At 30.8% G+C, this 18,958-nt stretch overlaps 1 protein-coding gene across 2 annotated transcripts in view; it reads right to left on the bottom strand.

Annotated features, from left to right (window-relative positions):
• rsh (Rap GTPase activating protein radish) overlaps positions 1–18,958 on the bottom strand; it is a 294,962-nt gene that overhangs the window by 22,283 nt on the left and 253,721 nt on the right. For both annotated transcript variants that reach the window (XM_072535263.1, XM_072535262.1), the window contains exons 5-7: positions 12,498–12,678; positions 8,092–8,494; positions 1,063–1,356 (exon numbers count right to left, since the gene is read on the bottom strand). In XM_072535263.1, coding sequence (XP_072391364.1) covers positions 1,063–1,356; positions 8,092–8,494; positions 12,498–12,678 — 878 coding nt within the window. The remainder of the gene's footprint in view (positions 1–1,062; positions 1,357–8,091; positions 8,495–12,497; positions 12,679–18,958) is intronic.

Below are 18,958 nucleotides of genomic sequence, written 5' to 3' on the forward strand. Positions count from 1 at the left end.
CGCCATCTTTAAAAGTCACAACATATCCCTAGATACAAAAATGAGACATTTAAGATGCTATGTTTTCTCTGTGTTGTTGTACGGGGCGGAGGCATTGACGCTTACAGACACCACTATTAAAAAACTTGAAGCATTTGAGATGTGGCTTTATAGAAGAATGCTGAGAATATCATGGACAGCAAGGATTACGAACAAGGAAGTTCTAGAAAAAATGAAGAAGGAACCAGAGATTGTGTTTACGATCAAACGCATAAAATTGCAATATCTGGGACACGTTATGAGAAATCAGCACCGTTACTCCCTGCTGCAGTCTATATTGCAAGGTAAAGTCAAAGGTAAGCGAGGACCCGGTAGAAGGAGATTATCATGGCTACGGAATTTAAGAACATGGTTTAAGAAAACCTCAACGGAGCTGTTTCGAGCCGCAGCGAACAAGGTCATGATTGCCAATATGATTTCCAACATCCGAAACGGATAGGAACCAGAAGAAGAAGAAGAAGAAGTCTAGTTTGATAATTTTTCTTGTTCAGTTTAGGCAGAAATTTATGTTTAATCTCACAGATGAGATGCGCTCGAACGTTTTAGGATTTGTATTGTGCCCGACAGAAGGTTAATATTGATTACGTCGTAGATGGGATATGTGCTAATTATCGAACTACAATTGACATTATTTTCTTTTAGCAGCGGTAGATTCCAAACTAAAGTTTGTAAGATATTTTTAAGTTGTTTAAACAGCAAATCGGGTATTAATAGGACAATTATATAGAAAAAGTGGGATGATTTTAAAATATTTGAAATCAAGTAGTGAATACATTGGATGAGAATAAAAAATCCCAGATGTAAATAGGTGTCCCACAACGAAAAATATAACCATGGGATGATACAATTTACTGAGTTTTTATCATTCATCCAATTATGTCACTATATACATTTATGGTCTCTCCTTACGGTAGTAATTCATCCTGTATAATAATCCTAAAAAATCTAATATTTGATTTTCATTATAAATTAAAAAAAAATACTTTCTTTATCATAGTAAAACGAAAAAATATTGAACCTTACCTCGCCTATATGGTTTAGGAATCTGTCCAGTTTCCGCGTGATTTTGCAAATTGGCAACAATATCCTCCAACATTTGTGATCTTGTTCTCTCTTGCATTCTAGCAAATTTAGGAGCTGAATAACTGGCTCGTTCTCCATTAACAATTTTCGTTAGCAACCATTCTCTGAACATCGGACCCTTATCAAAGACACTTTGTTCCCACAAATAAGGTTTATAAGCTCCTACTTCGTCTCTTGTCACCACAGATACCTCATAATGTGTCGGTTTCCGCTTAATCCGAGGGGATGTTCGAACTGAAAAATACATTTTATTGATTTCATTTTAATTTCAAGCGAACATAAAATTATCACAAGGTATCAGAAAAAATAAATTCTCTATACGTTAAGCGTACATTCCAAAAAGAAAAGTCATTATATTAAATTTAATTTATATTGAATCAGTTGAAAATATTTTTTTTTATTTATTGGTATTTGCAATGATGATTCGGTCAGTAAAACATTTGATTAAAATTTTATTGCAATACATTATTTAAACTGTTCTAAATTAAAAATATTTTTTATAATTAAAACCTTTTTTTCATCTACACCGAGAAAGTATGCCACAAGGAGGTAAAGGACAAAAATCTTAACTAATCTAATCTTACAAATTTTCTTTGAATTTTGACAGAAAAACAATTAATAGATATATATTTTTCTAACAATCGTCCATTCTAATTCTTATAAGATATAAGAATTATAATGGAAAAACTAAAACTGCGAAAAGAAGAGAAGATAATTTAAATCAATTCACGATGGCTGTATGATGTAATAACATCTACAATGATAAGTATCTGATATTGTGTCTAATACCGAAAATATCTATAACACCATCACTAAGATCTATAACACCAGAGCTAGATCTAATATAAAGATCTATAACATCATCACTAGACCAATCAAAAATTCTAAAAAAGACCTTTGGACCCATTATCGAAAATAAAATGTGGAAATCCACATAAAATCACAAATTTACAAACTGTTTAAACGAAAACCTATTTTAAAATATTTTAATTAATTTTCCTTATATCAAATATAATGGAAACTTTAAAAATACACTACTTTGTATAATAAATATTGTACACTTTGTCAAAACTAAGAATTGCTTTGAAAATCCTACAATCGGCAATCCTTTATGTACAGCACTTTCACTGGAAATTATTTTAGAAGAAGTAAGCTACACCTGTTTAAACTACACCTACAAGTTTAAAAATCATGTAGTTCAGATCGGCGTTCATCTAGGCCAGAAAAATAAGCAAAAAGCCCTGTTTGTGACACTAAACCGGCCAGGCAAACGACAGTTGTTTTGAGTCGTATGGACCTCTGTAACAAAAACCTAAATGTTTCTGTCTTCGATTTTTTGGACTTAACACGCTAAATTTTCATTTTTTTTATCTATCAGCAAAAAGTGAAGCCTTTGAAAAAAATTTTTGTTTTATTATAACTAATAAATTAACAATCAGAATAAAACAATGTATTTTATAAGTTATTGTGATGAGTTTAGGTCCTGTCCCTTGGTTCTGGCGTGTTGTGGTCCCCTCCAGTGAGAGAATCACGCGTCCGTATTACTGGTCTGTTGGCCAACGTCGCTTTAGTCTTCTGATAACTCGATGTTGCAGTATTGCGGAAATTAATGGATTGGAGTGTGTGTTCACTTTTTGAAGGTATTGTAATTTCTTTTGCTGGTATACATCTTTTACTGTTGAGATATTGAGATCCTCATAGATTCTTTGGTTGGATACGTACCAGGGCGCATCAACAATTGCTCTTAAGATTTTTGATTGGCATCTTTCCACAATACCAATATTAGATTTACTACTACAGCCCCATAGCTCTATACCATATGTTCATATTGGTTTGATAACTGTTTTATAAACTAGAATTTTATTATTTATTGACAGCTTGGAGTTTTTTCCAATTAACCAATTGATTTCTTTTTGTCTTAGTTGTATTTGTTTTCTTTTTATGGTGATGTGTTCTTTCCAACACAGGGTTTGGTCCAGGTGTAGCCCTAGGTATTTGGTTATTTTAGTCCTGAGTATTTCCTCATTTTTGATATTATATTGGTGGTGGTGTTTCTCGTCGTAAAGTGAAAGTTACGTGGGTTGACTTGTTTTCATTTATTTTTATTTTCCATTGTTTTAACCAGTTTTCAAGCTCATAGAAATAGTCTTGGAGTTGTTGTGTAGCTATGTTAATGTGTTTGTGACTTGTAAGTGCTACTGTGTCATCTGCAAATGTGCCAATTGTTACGTTATGTGAAGTTGGTAGATCAGACGTATATAATATATATAATAAAGGTCCCAGGACGCTGCTCTGTGGAATTCCCGCCTTAATGGGAAGCGTTTTGGATATTTCTCCATTTAATTTTGTTCTAAACTCTAAACTGTCGGTTTTCCATATATGATGTAAGTATTCGAAAGAATGGTGGTAATATTTGTTTAATTTTATAAAGAAGTTCGTTATGCCAAACCTTATCAAAAGCTTGACGTACATCTAGTGATACCATTGGGCAATATTCCTTTTCTTCTAATGCGGAATTGATTTTATGGGTTATTCGGTGGCATTACTGGATAGTTGAATGTTCTCGTCGAAATCCAAACTGATAATTTGGTATCCAATCTGCGCCTGTAAAGTCTGGATCTATTCTTTTTATTAAAAGTTTTTCTAGTAATTTGGAGATTGTTGATAACAGACTGATAGGTCGATAGGATAAGACTTTCCTGGTTTTGGGAATAAAAGTATTTCTGCAATTTTTAGATTGTTAGGCCAATAATTACATCTTAATAATGCGTTAAATATATATGTAAGGATTACTATACCCTTTTTTGGTAATTCTTTTAGCATTTTTGGTGTTATAAGGTCAACTCCTGGTGGCTTTTTAATATTTAGTGTTAAGATTTCTTCTTTAAGTTCTTTGGGTGTTGTTAATTTTATTGGATTTACTGATGGTTGTTCTGAGTTTAAATAATTAATAATTTCTTGATCTTCTTCATTTTTGTGTGGTTGGAATACTGTTGCTAAATGTTCAGCAAATAATTCTGATTTTTCTTTATCGCCCATTGGTTCTGTGTGTCTGTGGTTTTTTTTACTGATGGCGATATTGCTTGAGGTTTTAAGGATGATTTGATTGGTTTCCATATAGAATGGTCGTATCTATTAAGTTCTGTTACATATTTTTTGACTCTTCTCTTGCAATTTTTAGTTGTGTTTTAAATTTATTGGTTAAGCGATTATAAACGATTGGTGAATGATCTGAAGATAGATCATAACTTGGAACTATGTCAATAAAGGTGTTTGAAACAAATTTAAGAATAATAAGCTTATAAGTCATAAAAAACCTTAAAAATGACGCTTTCAAATGTTTTTATCCTTATTTGTTGCTTAGAAAGTTGCAAAATAAGACACATATTTTGGCTTTTTATAAATGTTTATAACTTTTTTTAAAAACAAACTTACAATCGGTATATTACACGAAATGTTGGGTCTTGTAGTGATTAAATTATGACCAAAATTTAAAAGCGATCGGCCAAATTGTGTAGAAGTTATTTTATTAAGTTATGCCAAATTAAATTTTTTTGCAACAATATAAGGATAGTTTATAAAAGAAGAAGGATTTTCTCTCAAAAAGATTAAAAAAACATAAACAAAAAGGATTTTAAATGTTGCAAAATAATTTTGCAAAAAAATGTTCATTTTTGTGCTTATAAACAATTCGAATAGCTTTTTAACCATTGCTTGCAACAAAAAAAGTTTTTTCATATTTAGAAAGCTTGTATTTTTTACAAATTAAAATAGTTAACCTCGGACAATTTGGGACTAAGTTATTATTTTTTTTTTAATTGGCTTTGTTAATAAGAACTAAGAGATCTTACTATGGTCATCTGAAAGAACATGCTTTATAATTTTAATGTGCAAAATTAGATTGGTTTTTAATGAAATCGTCCACAAAGCTTTAAAAATATGGTCCTCAAAATCATCCGGCTTTAAAACTCTCCGGAGTGGTGGAAGGTTAAGAAGCTGTTAACTGTATCTCTGGCTCTTGTTTATGGATTTTAAGGTTTCATTTTTAAATTTGTATGTACCTTTGGTGTGTATTACGGATATGTATTATTTAAATAATTAAATAGCTAAATAAACCAATTTGTCCAAACGGTTCTTTTTTAGTTTTTTATTTTTTTTTATTAATATTTAAGGTAATTTTTATTGTAACAGATAAATAATTACGATTAATATATATCCTTTAATAAACTACGTAAATGATTTATTTATAATAGATTTTACAAAAAAACGAATAATCCTATTTAATTATTTCTAAAAATAGTATTGGTAATTCTTTGGAAATAAATAATCCCAAACAAACTTTTAGCTTTTGTCGTAAAAAAGATGGATATAATTATAATGCCAATATGCTTTGCTAAAAAGTTTACCGAAAATGTTCCAAAGCAACGTATTTATGTATACCAATTTTCAAACAAATTATAAAGAATTGCTTGTTTCACTTCAAAACCACTTTTTTTAATACTTTGATTTATTTCAAGACAAAAGTTATTTCTGTGATTTTTATGTAGAGCGCTTACTTGAAGCGTAAATTGTTAATTGACAACTGAAATAGCCGAAAAAAGCCAATTTGAACGTTTTTCGAGATTTTTTAATAGGTTGGACATCAAATGTACATAAACAAAAACAAAAACAAGATGAAAGCTTATGTCATGTCTTTTAAAAATGCTTAATTTTATTCTGATTTTATATTGCAAAAGTGAGTTTAAAATATACATAAACAACGTATAACGTCTGACACACATTGTCTATTTATTACCCACAATCTCAATCTTATTTTAATCGAAAGAATGTTAACAATATTACAGTAAAAAGTTTACCCAAAGTTTCGCACGGGAACCTGCTTAATATACAAAAGAATAAATAGTTCAAATGAAAATTGTATGTTTTGAAAAAATGCTATAAATAAACAGCTTCCCGTGGAAAACTTAGGATAAACTTTTTACTGTAATGTTTTAGCATCATATTATTTCGATTAAAAATAAGATTAAGCTTGTGGGTAAAGAATAAACAATGTGTTTGAAACGTTAAAGTTTAGATGTTTGTCAAGTCTATATATCCCGAAACTCAACGGTATACTTATTAATTTGTTTATGAATATTTTAAACTGACTTATGCCATATATAATCAAAATGGTCTTGCTCATTTTGAAACTAATTTGTAAACTTTCACCTCATATTTTTTTTTTAATTTGATGTCCAACCTATTGAAAAATGGTCTCTAAAAACCTTAAAATTGGCTTTTGTTCGGAATTTTTATTTGTTTATTTGCATTTTACGTGTAAAGTAAGTATTTAATGGAAAAAAAACACAAAAATAACTTTCCTCTTAGAATAATTCAGATTATTAAAAAAAAAAAAGGAATTTTAAAGCAAAAAATATTTTTTATAGTTTGTTTAGTTCTAAATAAATAAATATTAATAAAAAATAAATAGGTTGTCATGGAAAATTTTCCATAGAAGTAATTTTTCCATTGAGAAAAATCTCAAATTTTCATTTGAGATTTTTTTATTTTTAAAGCAATAAGTAGAAATAATTGAACATGATAAGTTTTTTTCAAAAAGTCTATTATAAATCAATTATTTACGAAATTTATTAAAGAAGTACATATTTATTATAAATAAGTATTTTTGTTTTATAATAAAAATTAGATCAACTATTACTAGAAAAAAACTGGAAAAAAATGTTTAAACAAATTAGACGGTTTATTTAACAATTTAATTATTTAAATAATACATATTCGTAATGTACCCAAAAAGTACATACAAAGTAAAAAAATAAACGTCGAAATCCATAAACAAGAACCAGAGATACAGTTAGCTGTATCCTCCCCCTTCATCGCTTCCGAGAATTTCAGGCCGGCCGATTTTGAGAACCACTTTTTGAAGCTTTGTGAACCATTCCATTAAAATGCAATCTTCTTACAATTTTGTACATTAATACTTTAAAGTATGTTCTTTCAGATGATCCTAATAAGATCTCTTAATTGTTATAAACAAAGCCTATCAATTAAAAAAAAGGCACTAACTTCATCCCAAAGTGCAATAGATAAATATTTTTTTTTAATTTTTAAAGAAATACAGAATTTCTAAACATGAAAAAATAATTTTCTTGAAGGCAATGGGTAAAAAGTTATTCAAATTGTTTAAAAGCAAAAAATCGACATGTTTTTGCAAAATTTTTTAAGAATAAATCTTCTTCTTTTAAAAGCTACCCGTGCAATTATTATAACTACATAATTATATTGTTACAAAAAAAATTAAATTTGGGATAAACCAATTAAATAATTTTTAAACTATTTGACCGATCAACTTGAAATTTTGATCATATTTTAAGCAACACAAGACACAACATTGTATTTAATATAAGCTAATTTTTAAAAAAGTAAATATTATTTATCAAAACCAAAATTTTTGACTCATTTTTCAATTTTCTAAGCAACAAATAAGGATAGCATTTAAAAAACGCCATTTTAACGGCTTTTATATGACATAAGTTTCTTACTCTCAAATTTGTTTCAAATGCTTCACTTTTTGTTGATAGACGAAAAAAGCGAAAAATTACCGTTTTTTGACCTGTGGTAATAACTAATTAAGTTCAAAAAATCGACTGCAAGAAATATATAGATTCTTGTTATAGAGGTCGATACTACTCAAAACAGCTGTCGTTTGCTTGGCTGGAAGAGTGTCACGAAAAAAGCTTATTTCCCTGGGCTAATATTGCTTTTTATAAAGATCTGCATGTTATGTCTCTACTGTGAGCAAAACTAAACAATTTTTGGAAAAGCTAATATTTACAAATTTATTATAAAGTTATTAAATAATATGATTTTTTTTTATTTTTTAGCTTTCTGATGCTTTTACATCTGATGCTACATAAATACATGAGTACGTTTTTTAATATATTTAGATTTTAATACAAAATAAGTGCTTACCTAATATAAAAGTATGTAAAAAATGGCTTTTTATACAAGCTGGAGAGAATGAAGTATTATCTGCCTCCAGGAAAACCACACACACAATGTCGTTGCCAATGTGCCTTTTCCTTTGAAGTTTTTGGGGGTCGTGCCTTTCATATGGCAATAAAGTACTAACATGAAACATTATCTCAATGTTTCTCCAGTTTGTATATACCGAATAAAGTCCTGTTAAATCGTGTACGGTATCCAAACCCCCTTTGTATCTATCGAAGCCACGTAATCGGACTTTTTCGCCCATAATTTGAAGAAATTCTTCGAAAAGGAATGAGTTGTCATTATTGTCTAGGATTTCTTCTTCGGTGTACTGCCCTTCTTTTACATAAATCACTCCAACCTTAAGTTCGGATTTAATAAATACCTATAACAGTAAACATTATGGTTTTAACGTAAAAAGGGTACAAGTAAAAATTAATATTTGCAAATATAATATAATACCTATCATCAAGGTTCTGGCAAAATTTATTACGTACTATTTTAGCATATCTTAAAAAAAGGCCTTTTTATTTTCTACAACAAATAAATAATTAGTTTTCGGGCCTACAACCGAGTTTTCTGTAACTCGATCTGAGAGCTTTCACCAATTTCGCAAGGAACCATTTACAATTCAAACAAAACTAGTGTTTATAGCGCACCGATATTTATTTAAAACTATTTAAGTCGTTTATAAGATACAAATAACCACTTGTAAGACATCACGCTTGTCTCGTCTAATTCCACAAACATATCGTCGGTATACTGTGAAAACCAGGTAAATGACAAGCTTTAAAATATTGATTTAAGTATCCCAAAATTCTCAGCTTTTTCCGCTCTACATACAGGTAAAACCCACTAAATGATACGACTTACTATTCAGCAGATAATTTGTGTAATAAACAAATAAGTTACACCTAACCAACTTTTCGATTTCAAATAAAACAATACATCGCTACTTACTTCTATAAAATTAAAGTTCTGTTGCATGTAAAACAAAGTAATCCCACATATTTTATATTATTATGCCTGACAACAATATATTTTTACTATTGCATACCATATTCAGTAAAAAGGTGATAAGTGTCTTTAATACATTTTACGTGTATGGTTTTGTAAATTTCTCATTCATATAGACTAGTAAAAATCTTAAAGTACACTTACTTCATTCTACCTGAAAACGGGTTGAGTTAAAATTTAGAAATGATTACTAAGCTAAAACCATAAATAATCTTAATGGTGTTTATGATATAATTTATCTGCTAATATCATCTGTTGTGCAGATTTATTTTAGTATTCAGCAAATACGTATTTGTATAATATGGACAGACGTTTTAGAACTTAATAGTAGAAATTAGTTTATACAGAGTGTAGTCTGAATTGAATCTGTTTTGATTTTGTGTTAATAAAAATTATAAAACAAACAATGAATTCAAGGGCTAAAAGAATTTTATCCATGGTGAAAAAAAAATCTGAAAATGCTGTTAATGGTAAGTATTTACACAATTTTATTATAAAAGTTATAAATAATACAGTGGTTCACAAAGTCAAATTGATTTTGTTGAGATTTTGCTTCTCGGTGGTAAATAACACATTGTGAAAAAAAAATTTACAGAAAGCGGAAATAAAATAATTTGAATTTAAAAATTTTTGTTTCTTACCTATTTATAGGAATTTTGGAAATAAATTTGACCAATATATTCTTGTTACTTACATGTTTAGTGTTTGTACTTAACAATTGCTTATTTTTATGAGTGAAATGAAGTTATTATATGATAACAATTTGGTTGGGCCTGTCGAAAATAAGCAATGTTTACTGTAATATTTAAAAATCATAAGTTTCGTTCGTCCACGTTATCAAATAAATCAACATAACTATCTATTGTTGATTGATCATAACTGCTTTAGTTCATGAAAAAATCGCCATAATGCACTGCCACATCTAATGTTGTAGAGTAATGCAACTCCAAATCTAGATAATGTTAAATTTCTCGTAAGAGATCGTTCTGTATACATAAATACATAATCTTAACAATACATAATCATACTCTCAATACATAAAAATCAATACAGAAAAATAGTCATGGGTGTTCACATGTTCATATTAGGGAAAAAGTTAAAAGATTATGCTAAAATTAAGCAGACTATCAAATAAAATTGCTTGTCTTCTATATTTGTGACTAGGAAGAAAGTTTTGAAATACTTTGTTAATAGGTATTAATTAGTTACTAGTTGTGCAATATCTTGTGTTTTTTAGATTACTTTGAAACTGAAGACAGCAGTTCAATTCTTGATGATTCTCAGAACAATATAGTCTCAATGATGGAATCCATTTTTGATAGTGACTTTTCAGGTGTAGACCCCACCTATCAGCCAAGTGAAGAGGGATCACTCTCTCTAGGAAGTCTATATGTGAATTACAAACAGCTGACCTTGATAGCCTAAATAATCAGAAAGAAAATACTAAAATAGGTGCACCCACGAACAATTTAGTGTCAACTGAAATAGTTAGTTGGATATTAAATCTACTTTTTGACAAAGTATGGAAAGACGTACGTCCACTAGAACGTTTGGAGAAAAGCTAACTCCAAAGATTGGGTAATAAATGTCGCAAAAAGGAGGCGTGCCGAGGGTTTGCTTTTGAGTTAAAAAAAAGAATAGACCAGCAAGATTTCCAAAACCAGTTAATTGTTTAGAGTGCTTTTACAAATGTGCCACTTATTTCAGCGAAGATTACAGACAAAGACTATGTCGTGATTATTGGAAGTTAGAATAAATAATAGGTCAGAAAAATTTTCTTATTGCACGTATTAAAACAGAGCCACCAAAGAGAGTCGTTGCAGTTTGTCGTTTAGTTTAAAGTTTAAAAAAATTACGTGCATTTTCCAAAAAGTGTTACTTTTCTTTAAATGGTCAAAACATATAGGTATGTGAGAATTTCTTTGTAAGACACTTTGTATATCAGCGTCGTTAATACAAGATGTAAGAAAAACTGATATTCTAGGCTGTTATGCAGATACGGATAAAAGAGGAAAGCCTACACCGCAAAATAAAACAAGCAGTGAAACCCGAAAAATCGTGGAACCATGGGCCCACATTATATTTGCCAAAGTTCAAATCGTAGATATTTGGATAAAAATTTAAGTAAAAGAAAAATGTACCAACTTTATATAAATGACTATGAGCAGAAGAAACTGGAAGGTGTTAGCGAAATTACATATCGAAGAATATTTTCAAACGACTATAATTTAAGCTTTTTTGTTCCTAAAAAAGATCAATGTTTAGTTTGTAATAAATATGATAGAGCTAATCCAACTAATAAATCGGATTTAGAAGACAGTTACAGAGAACATCAGAAAATAAAAGAAGTATGTAATCTTGAAAAACAAAATGATAAGAAAAGATCTAATGAACAACGGGATTTTTTTTTCAATTACTTTCGATCTACAGGCCGTACTACAAATTCCAAGTGGATTGACTGCACAACTATATTATTCTCGAAAATTATACATACCTCTACAATTTGTGTGCATATGAAGCCGCATTACCAAATGCAGCTTACTGTTTTGCCTGGTCAGAAATTAGACCACCGAGATCAACCGATCTTATGTCATTAGATTTTTTTCTGTGGGGTTACACAAACTTCAAGGTACACCAGAAAAATCCACAAAACATTGCCGATCTACGTCAGAGAGTTACACAAGAATGTAATAACATTACTAGAGAAATGGTACAGTGTGTTTGGGAAGAAATGAAAAAACAGGTTATACCACTGTCGACAGGTGAATTGTGAACATTTTGAATACAAAATAAATTAAAATTTTGAGTTTTTATTGTTAATATTTAATAATGTACTTAATACTTGAAAATTTTTTTACTATTTAATCAGTTAATAAAGTTTATTTTTGAAATTATATTATGTTAACCTTTTAAATGGAGTGACATAAGACTACCTTTGCCATTAAAAAAAAAACGAGGTGTGGTGATTACCTGATGGTGGTTTGTCGAAATACGGAAACCTTGACACCGTAAGGTATTAAAACGGAGGGATTTTTAAGGTATGTTTAAAATCGAAGTATACCAAATTTTTAGAGCAAAACAATCAAACCTATCAAAACCGATTTGTTAAGATTGATATTTACGTTCTATGTCTCGATAGTCAGTGTACTATTTTTATTATATTATATATAATATAATACAATATTATATTATTATAATATTGTTTCGTTTATTGTTAAATACTTATTTCATGCGCATTTTTAGCTCCTTTTCAGTACTTTCGTTAATAAAAGCCCCATTAAGAAACACGTTTAGCCATTGTAGAGATAAATATCTAATTATATTTTTAGAACTAACCCTACTTATTGCTATTTTAATATCATTATATTTACCTGATCCAGTTTAAGTAATTCTTCGGGTGTATCAGGAAGTTGTCCGAGAATAAGGGGTGGGTTAATGTTGACTTCCTTGCCTAAAGATCGGACTACTTCCTCTCGATTATATCGATCTGCAAATACGCAACTGGCTGGAATTAAACCGTGGACTGTATAGCTAATTGCCCTAACGAGTATTCTGCAATAAATAAAAAGTTCTTTTAATATTTTAATTTAAAAAATACTGTCGAAAAGATTTATTTGTTTTGTATCTTACATACGGTTACTTAATTGTGTCAACAATGGATAAATATTATTAGTATACAGATTAACCTTCACAAATAATTTTTTATCCATCTCTAAAATATTTGTTTAACGTAAAATTGAATTTTGATTGCTTAACGTTATCTTTTTTGATACGCGTGTTTGAACTATATGATCCTTTTATGGGGTTTTGGTAGTGAAGTCCCCTATTAGTTACTATTAATTTCCGGAATGCATGATTTTCTTGAAAAACAATGTCTATCAGCGGCCGTGTTCAAGTAGCTACTTCACCGAGCGAACAGACGAAGAAAATACTGTTAGGGTCCTGGCCCCTGCCTGTCGTAAGAATTGGGAAAGAATGAAAGGTGGTGATCTGTCGAATGAGGCGTCTAGACCGCAGAAACGCGATCTATTCTATTTCAATGAATTTAAGTACAGTAACGTGGCCGTCGCTTGAGGTATCGGTAGTCGCTGTGGGGGCAGCCATAGTACATAAAAAAATAGTAGTGCAAGAGAGATAGGACATCGGGGAAGTCTGTTTTGACGATTCCACTCGTACGTAATGGCGGCGGCGCTACAGTCACTCTAGGTGGGGGTATGACATAGCGGGAGACGCATGGGCCGTGGAAGAATTGTTACAAATTTAATTTTGTTTTGTCTTTGTTGTAATCATCTTGAATTGTAAAAAAAGTTTTAAACATTTTTCCACGATTGTTAAAATGGAACAAAATAAAAGGGTACCATGATAGTGTAGTAAGACGGAAATATGTAAATTTATAGGACTTTGTATATTATGTGGTGTAAAAGTGTAAATGCAATATTGCAAATGGCAGAGACCAGAAATTTATTAACTTCCTTAAAAGTAAACCAGAATGCACTAGGATAGATCCTATGAAATTAGTTGCTCATAGAAAATATGAAAGTAGGAGAAAACAATTTTGTAAGTACAGGTGATAAATGTAATTAAATTATTTCCAGTGTAAAACTACAATTTGTATGTTATAGTTCTCTTCAATCTATTTTGAAAAGCTTCTTCATTAATAATATAATATCCTATGCTTTTTATATTATATACATGTTTTACAAAAAATGTGTCTGCTTTTTTTTGTAAATAATTTCTGTTTACAGTCTCATATTTCCATTTTGTTATAAACAAATAAAATTGTGTTTTCTATTTACTGGACTCATATGGAATCTTTAAAATTCTTTTGATTGTTTTACGAATATCTTCATCATCAAACATTTTCCATCTGCTCCTCTCTCACAATTGCTTCCATCTGTATCTACCTTGTGCTGTTAAGTTTATAGAAATGATGTTTAGTTGTACCCTTGTTGTTCCATTGTTTTACTTTTATTTAAATAGTTACATATTTCACTTTAATTATACAAAGTCACATATTTTCCTTTTATTGTACATAGTTACATATTTTACTTTTATTTTACATTTTTTATTTATATATGTTTGTGTATACGGTGTACTAAGCAGATAAAAGTAAATGTATTTTTCTCCTACTAAAATCCCAAATATTGCGATTAGTAGCGAAAAATAATTTACGGTTTGTTTACATATGTGAATTTAAAAAGGCTTCGTAATACCACAGTGAGAAATTTCTGGAAAAAAACTCGCTTTCGGTAAAAACTAGTGTTTGAAGTGATAAAAGTAAGTAAGGTTATTTTCAATATTCGAAACAGTCATACTGGAGGAACTCTGGCCGTTAGTTTTGCGACGTTGCCAAAGTTAAAAATAGTTCTGTAAACTGAGGACTGATAGGAACTGCATTTCTGAGCGGTTGAAGCGAATCTAGTTCCTTTCGCGGTCCTTAGAAACAGATATGACTGCACAGATATGCACGCCGCAAAAGACAGACGTCTGACCTTAAGATAATTCGCCAACGCACTATAGGTGCACGGCACCATAAGAAGAAGAAACAGATATGATGTACACGGACAGTGATGATAACGCGTCAGAAGGCAAGAAGAGAAAAGATAGAGGGTCAACTTCACCTTTCCTGCAGAGCAAAAAAACTGCCAGAACTCCAAGCAAAATAAAACCAAAGGAAGAAGATTCAGAGGATTTGGACGACGTTATAAGCATGTTCAAGCAGATGATGGAAGAACTGAAAGAAATCAGGAATGAAAATAAGGAATATAGAGAAGAGATGATAGCGCTGAAAAAAGAAAATATAAAGATAAATCAAGAATTGGAAGAAACAAAAAACAAATTAACCCAGGTTAAAAACAAAGTAGAAAGAATTGAAAAACACATAAAAAGAAATAACATAGTAATTACGGGTCTACCAATAAACGCAACAGATGAAACACTCTTAAAAAATAACGTAAAAGATTTTATACAAAAGCACCTAAAAGAGGATCTTGAAATAGAATCTGCAATGAAGTTAAAGAACAATATATGTCTGGTACAAATGAAGGATTATGGCGAAAAAATTAAGGTAATGAAAGAAAAAAGCAAACTCAGATTTCTTACTGGAGAAAAGATCTCCATCAACGATGACATGACCGAAAAAGAAAGACACATGAGGAAGGAAATCGTAAATAAAAGCAAGGAATTAAGAGCTGAAGGTAGAAATGTAAAGATAGGGTACAGAAAACTAACTGTGGATGGTATAAATTGGGTATGGGCCGGAAATGGTACTTTCAAACGAGAAAAATTTAGAAATATGGACCCAAAAAACGGCATATAGTAGTGGAAAAAGGAAAAGATAGCCCATTATGCCAACGGACCCTAGCGATGAACAGGAGAATGTGGAAAAGTAGTAGAGGGAGAATGGAGGAGACGAACTAATGCAGAAGTGTATCAGTTGTATGCTAACCCTATAATAACAAATGTGGTGAAAAAACGTAGACTAGAATGGCTCGGCCATCTAGAAAGAATGCAAGGTAATAGACTAGTCAGGAATATTGCTTGGAGAGTACCTGAGGGCAAAAAAAAGAGAGGAAGACCAAGAAAGAAATGGAGAGATGCAGTGATGGAAGATGTCAGAGAGATGGGAATCAGAGATTGGAAGCTGTTAGCTAAGAATAGAAAACGATGGAAATTATCCATCCAGCAATGGGCCTAAAAGGCCTGTTAACGCTGTACATACATACATACATGTTTGTGTATAAAATACATTAGATAAATAATAAAGCTTTAACATATACACTGGGGAGCATTGGGGCTCGAAGGAGTGGTCCCTAATTTACTAGGACCAATCCTTCTCACCTCAATGAATTGTATGCCTGAATGTCCATATGGGTATGCAAGTCTCCGCAGGTAGGGCTTACTTATTTTTGTTGCTTGTTTGTGTGTAATTCCATATATCATTTTGTAGGTTGCAGTGAATATATGGTTAAGTTCAGAATGGAACCTAGTTTCGTGGACACAGATTCCTATACAGGGATACAGGTGAAGGCCAGAAATTTTTAAGAATATCTTTTATTTATGCTGATGTTTTAATGTAATCGAAAACAGATATAGTCATAAAAGAATAAATAAAAACTCCTGTACCAAAACATATGTCTCTATCTGATATGTTATACATTTATGGTATATAAAATTGCATAAGTGTATACTAAATTTTTGGACAGAGAATATATTTTGGCATAGATTAAGTATTTATTTATTATTTTATGACTTTATTTTCCATATAGAATTCGGAACATTTTGAGTTTCCCGCCTAAAATTCAGTATATCCTTTTTGAATTTCCCGCCTTAATTTCAGATCCTATATTTTGAATTTGCCGCTAAATATTTTAGTTCCTGATTCCCAACTTATTTGGCGCTAGAAACTCTCTCCCCACTTTTTCTCCGGCACTTACCTTACTAGGAGGATATATACTCTGGGGGCAGCTAGAACCGAGATGAGTCTCTAACTTCTGACAGTTTTTAATGATATCGGCAACAAAGAAAAGCAAGACATTTTTATTGGGGGACAGATAAATGTTAAAAATGTGGAAAGACGAAGGTCTAAGTCTAGTGGAGAATTAAAACGAACATGTTCTTGTGTATACAATATTAAAATTGGCACAACAGAACGACGAGTGTGCAAAAAAGCTTTTTGTTCACTATATGGTATCAGTAGAAAAAGGGTAGAGCTTATTGTCAAACATTTGCAAGATAGTATACCTGCCCCAAGAGATATGTGTGGTAAACACGCCAATCGCCCTAACGTCATTCCTAAACACATAATTCATCTCAAGAACGTCTCACTATAGTCGGACAAATAATGAAAATAAATATTATTTGAATCATACTCTACATATGAGTAAAATGCATAAACTTTTCTTTCAAAAATATGAACCGAATGTTTACGTCGCAATACAGAATGACCAACAAGTTAGACCTAAAGTCACTTATGACTATTTTTGTAAACATTTTGTAAAAAACTACAACTACTCTTTCGGTAAGATACGATCTGATACATGCCAAAAGTGTGATAGACTGGATAATATTTTATCTGGGGAAAAAGATGAACAAGTAATAAAAAATCTAAAACTGGAGAAAGAAGTACATCAAAAGAAAGCTATCTATTTTTATAAACAATTAAAGGAAGATATTGCAAAGGTTAAAACAAGCAACAATCAGGCTGAGCTATTAGCATTTTATTACTAGCAAAATATGCCCCTTCCCCATGTACCCAGTGGAGATGTCTTTTTTAAGCACCAGCTCTAAGAATATAATTTTTGTATTTATGTAGGAAGCACCGGAAAATCTTATTTCTTTATGTACGACGAAACAGTCGCAAAGAAAGGACAAAATGATGTAGTGAGTTTTGTGCATTATTTTATCAATCACTACTTACCGCCAACAGCGACCAAGGTATTTCTCTACTCCGATAACTGTTCTGCACAAAACAAGAACCAGACATTCGCTCAGTATCTCTACATTATCACGAAAAATAATAAGTTTTTGCAAATATTACACAGATATCCAGAACCGGGACATAGCTTTCTTCCGTCTGATAGAAGTTTTGGCTTGATAGAAAAGGAGAAGAGAAAGCGAGAAAGGATTGTGTTGCCAGAAGAATGGGTTGCATTGGTCAAAAATACATGTAGCAAGTTTGAAGTAGTTCGAGTTAATCAAGACATGATTCTAAATTTTAGTGACCACTTCCGCACGATTTTCAAAAAAATTGTATTCAACAAACAAAATCAAAAATTTGCAATCTCTTCCTACCATATTCTGGAATATGCTGCAGATAGTGTTCAATGCAGCAGTATCGCTAGTGCCTATCTCAAAGAGAAATTTGCTCTTGAAAAACCAGGAAAAAACCTGACTCTGTCTAGCCGTGAATCACGTCTCTACTCCGGGCCATTACCGCTGAAGCGTGCTAAATTTCTGCATGTAAAGGAACTAAAATATAGCAACCAAATACGTACCAGCATTGTATGTGGTTTTACGAGGGGCTTAAGTGTCTAGGAGAAGAACAGCCCAATCAGTCTGAAGACAGTTTCACGGATGTTTAATATGTTTTACTTTTACAAAGTGTGATGATTGTTTAACTTTTATACATTAAAATATTATATATATTATTAAAATATTAATAAAAAATACTGTCTTCTCATGTAATAGTGCATTAATAGGTACCCGGTGCAAGAACGAGGCAGCTCCTAAGTTTTTTTTTTTATTTTTGCAACCTTAACGAAATGATCAAAGTTGTGAAATTTAAATACAATACATATTCTTTACTATACTAAAGCGTAGTATTTAGAGAAATAAGGAAATACATATTTTTTTAAATTAACCAGTTTTTACTCTCTCCTGAACATTTTATAATAATGGAGCTGCATCCTTTTTACACTGGAACCTTCGTTGCGCTTGAAGACAATTTTTACATGAACTTATTTTACTGCAACGGAGCGTAAAGAAATTTAGGTCAGCATATCTCCCAACGAATGTAAAACAGCTTTTAAAATGTTTGTTTTCCACTTTAAAATGTCAATTTTGTTTTCTTTGATATTTAAAGGAAAATTTGCTACAATTTTTGATAGCAGATAGTGACTAGAAAATATCAATGTATTTTTATTATATTTCTTCCAAGAATCCGGTTAGTTCAAAGCCAATTTAAAAATGACAATTGTTATATTTTCAACTTAAATGTGTTAAAGTATTTTTTTTTATTTACAAATTCGCATCAACCCGAAGGTTATTAGCGAGAATCAGATTTACAATATTAAATATATTATATATTAACAAAATTAATAGCTTTTAAGTA

Source organism: Diabrotica undecimpunctata, chromosome 6 (genome assembly GCF_040954645.1).
Source record: "Diabrotica undecimpunctata isolate CICGRU chromosome 6, icDiaUnde3, whole genome shotgun sequence".
Classification (NCBI taxonomy): Eukaryota; Metazoa; Arthropoda; class Insecta; order Coleoptera; family Chrysomelidae; genus Diabrotica; species Diabrotica undecimpunctata.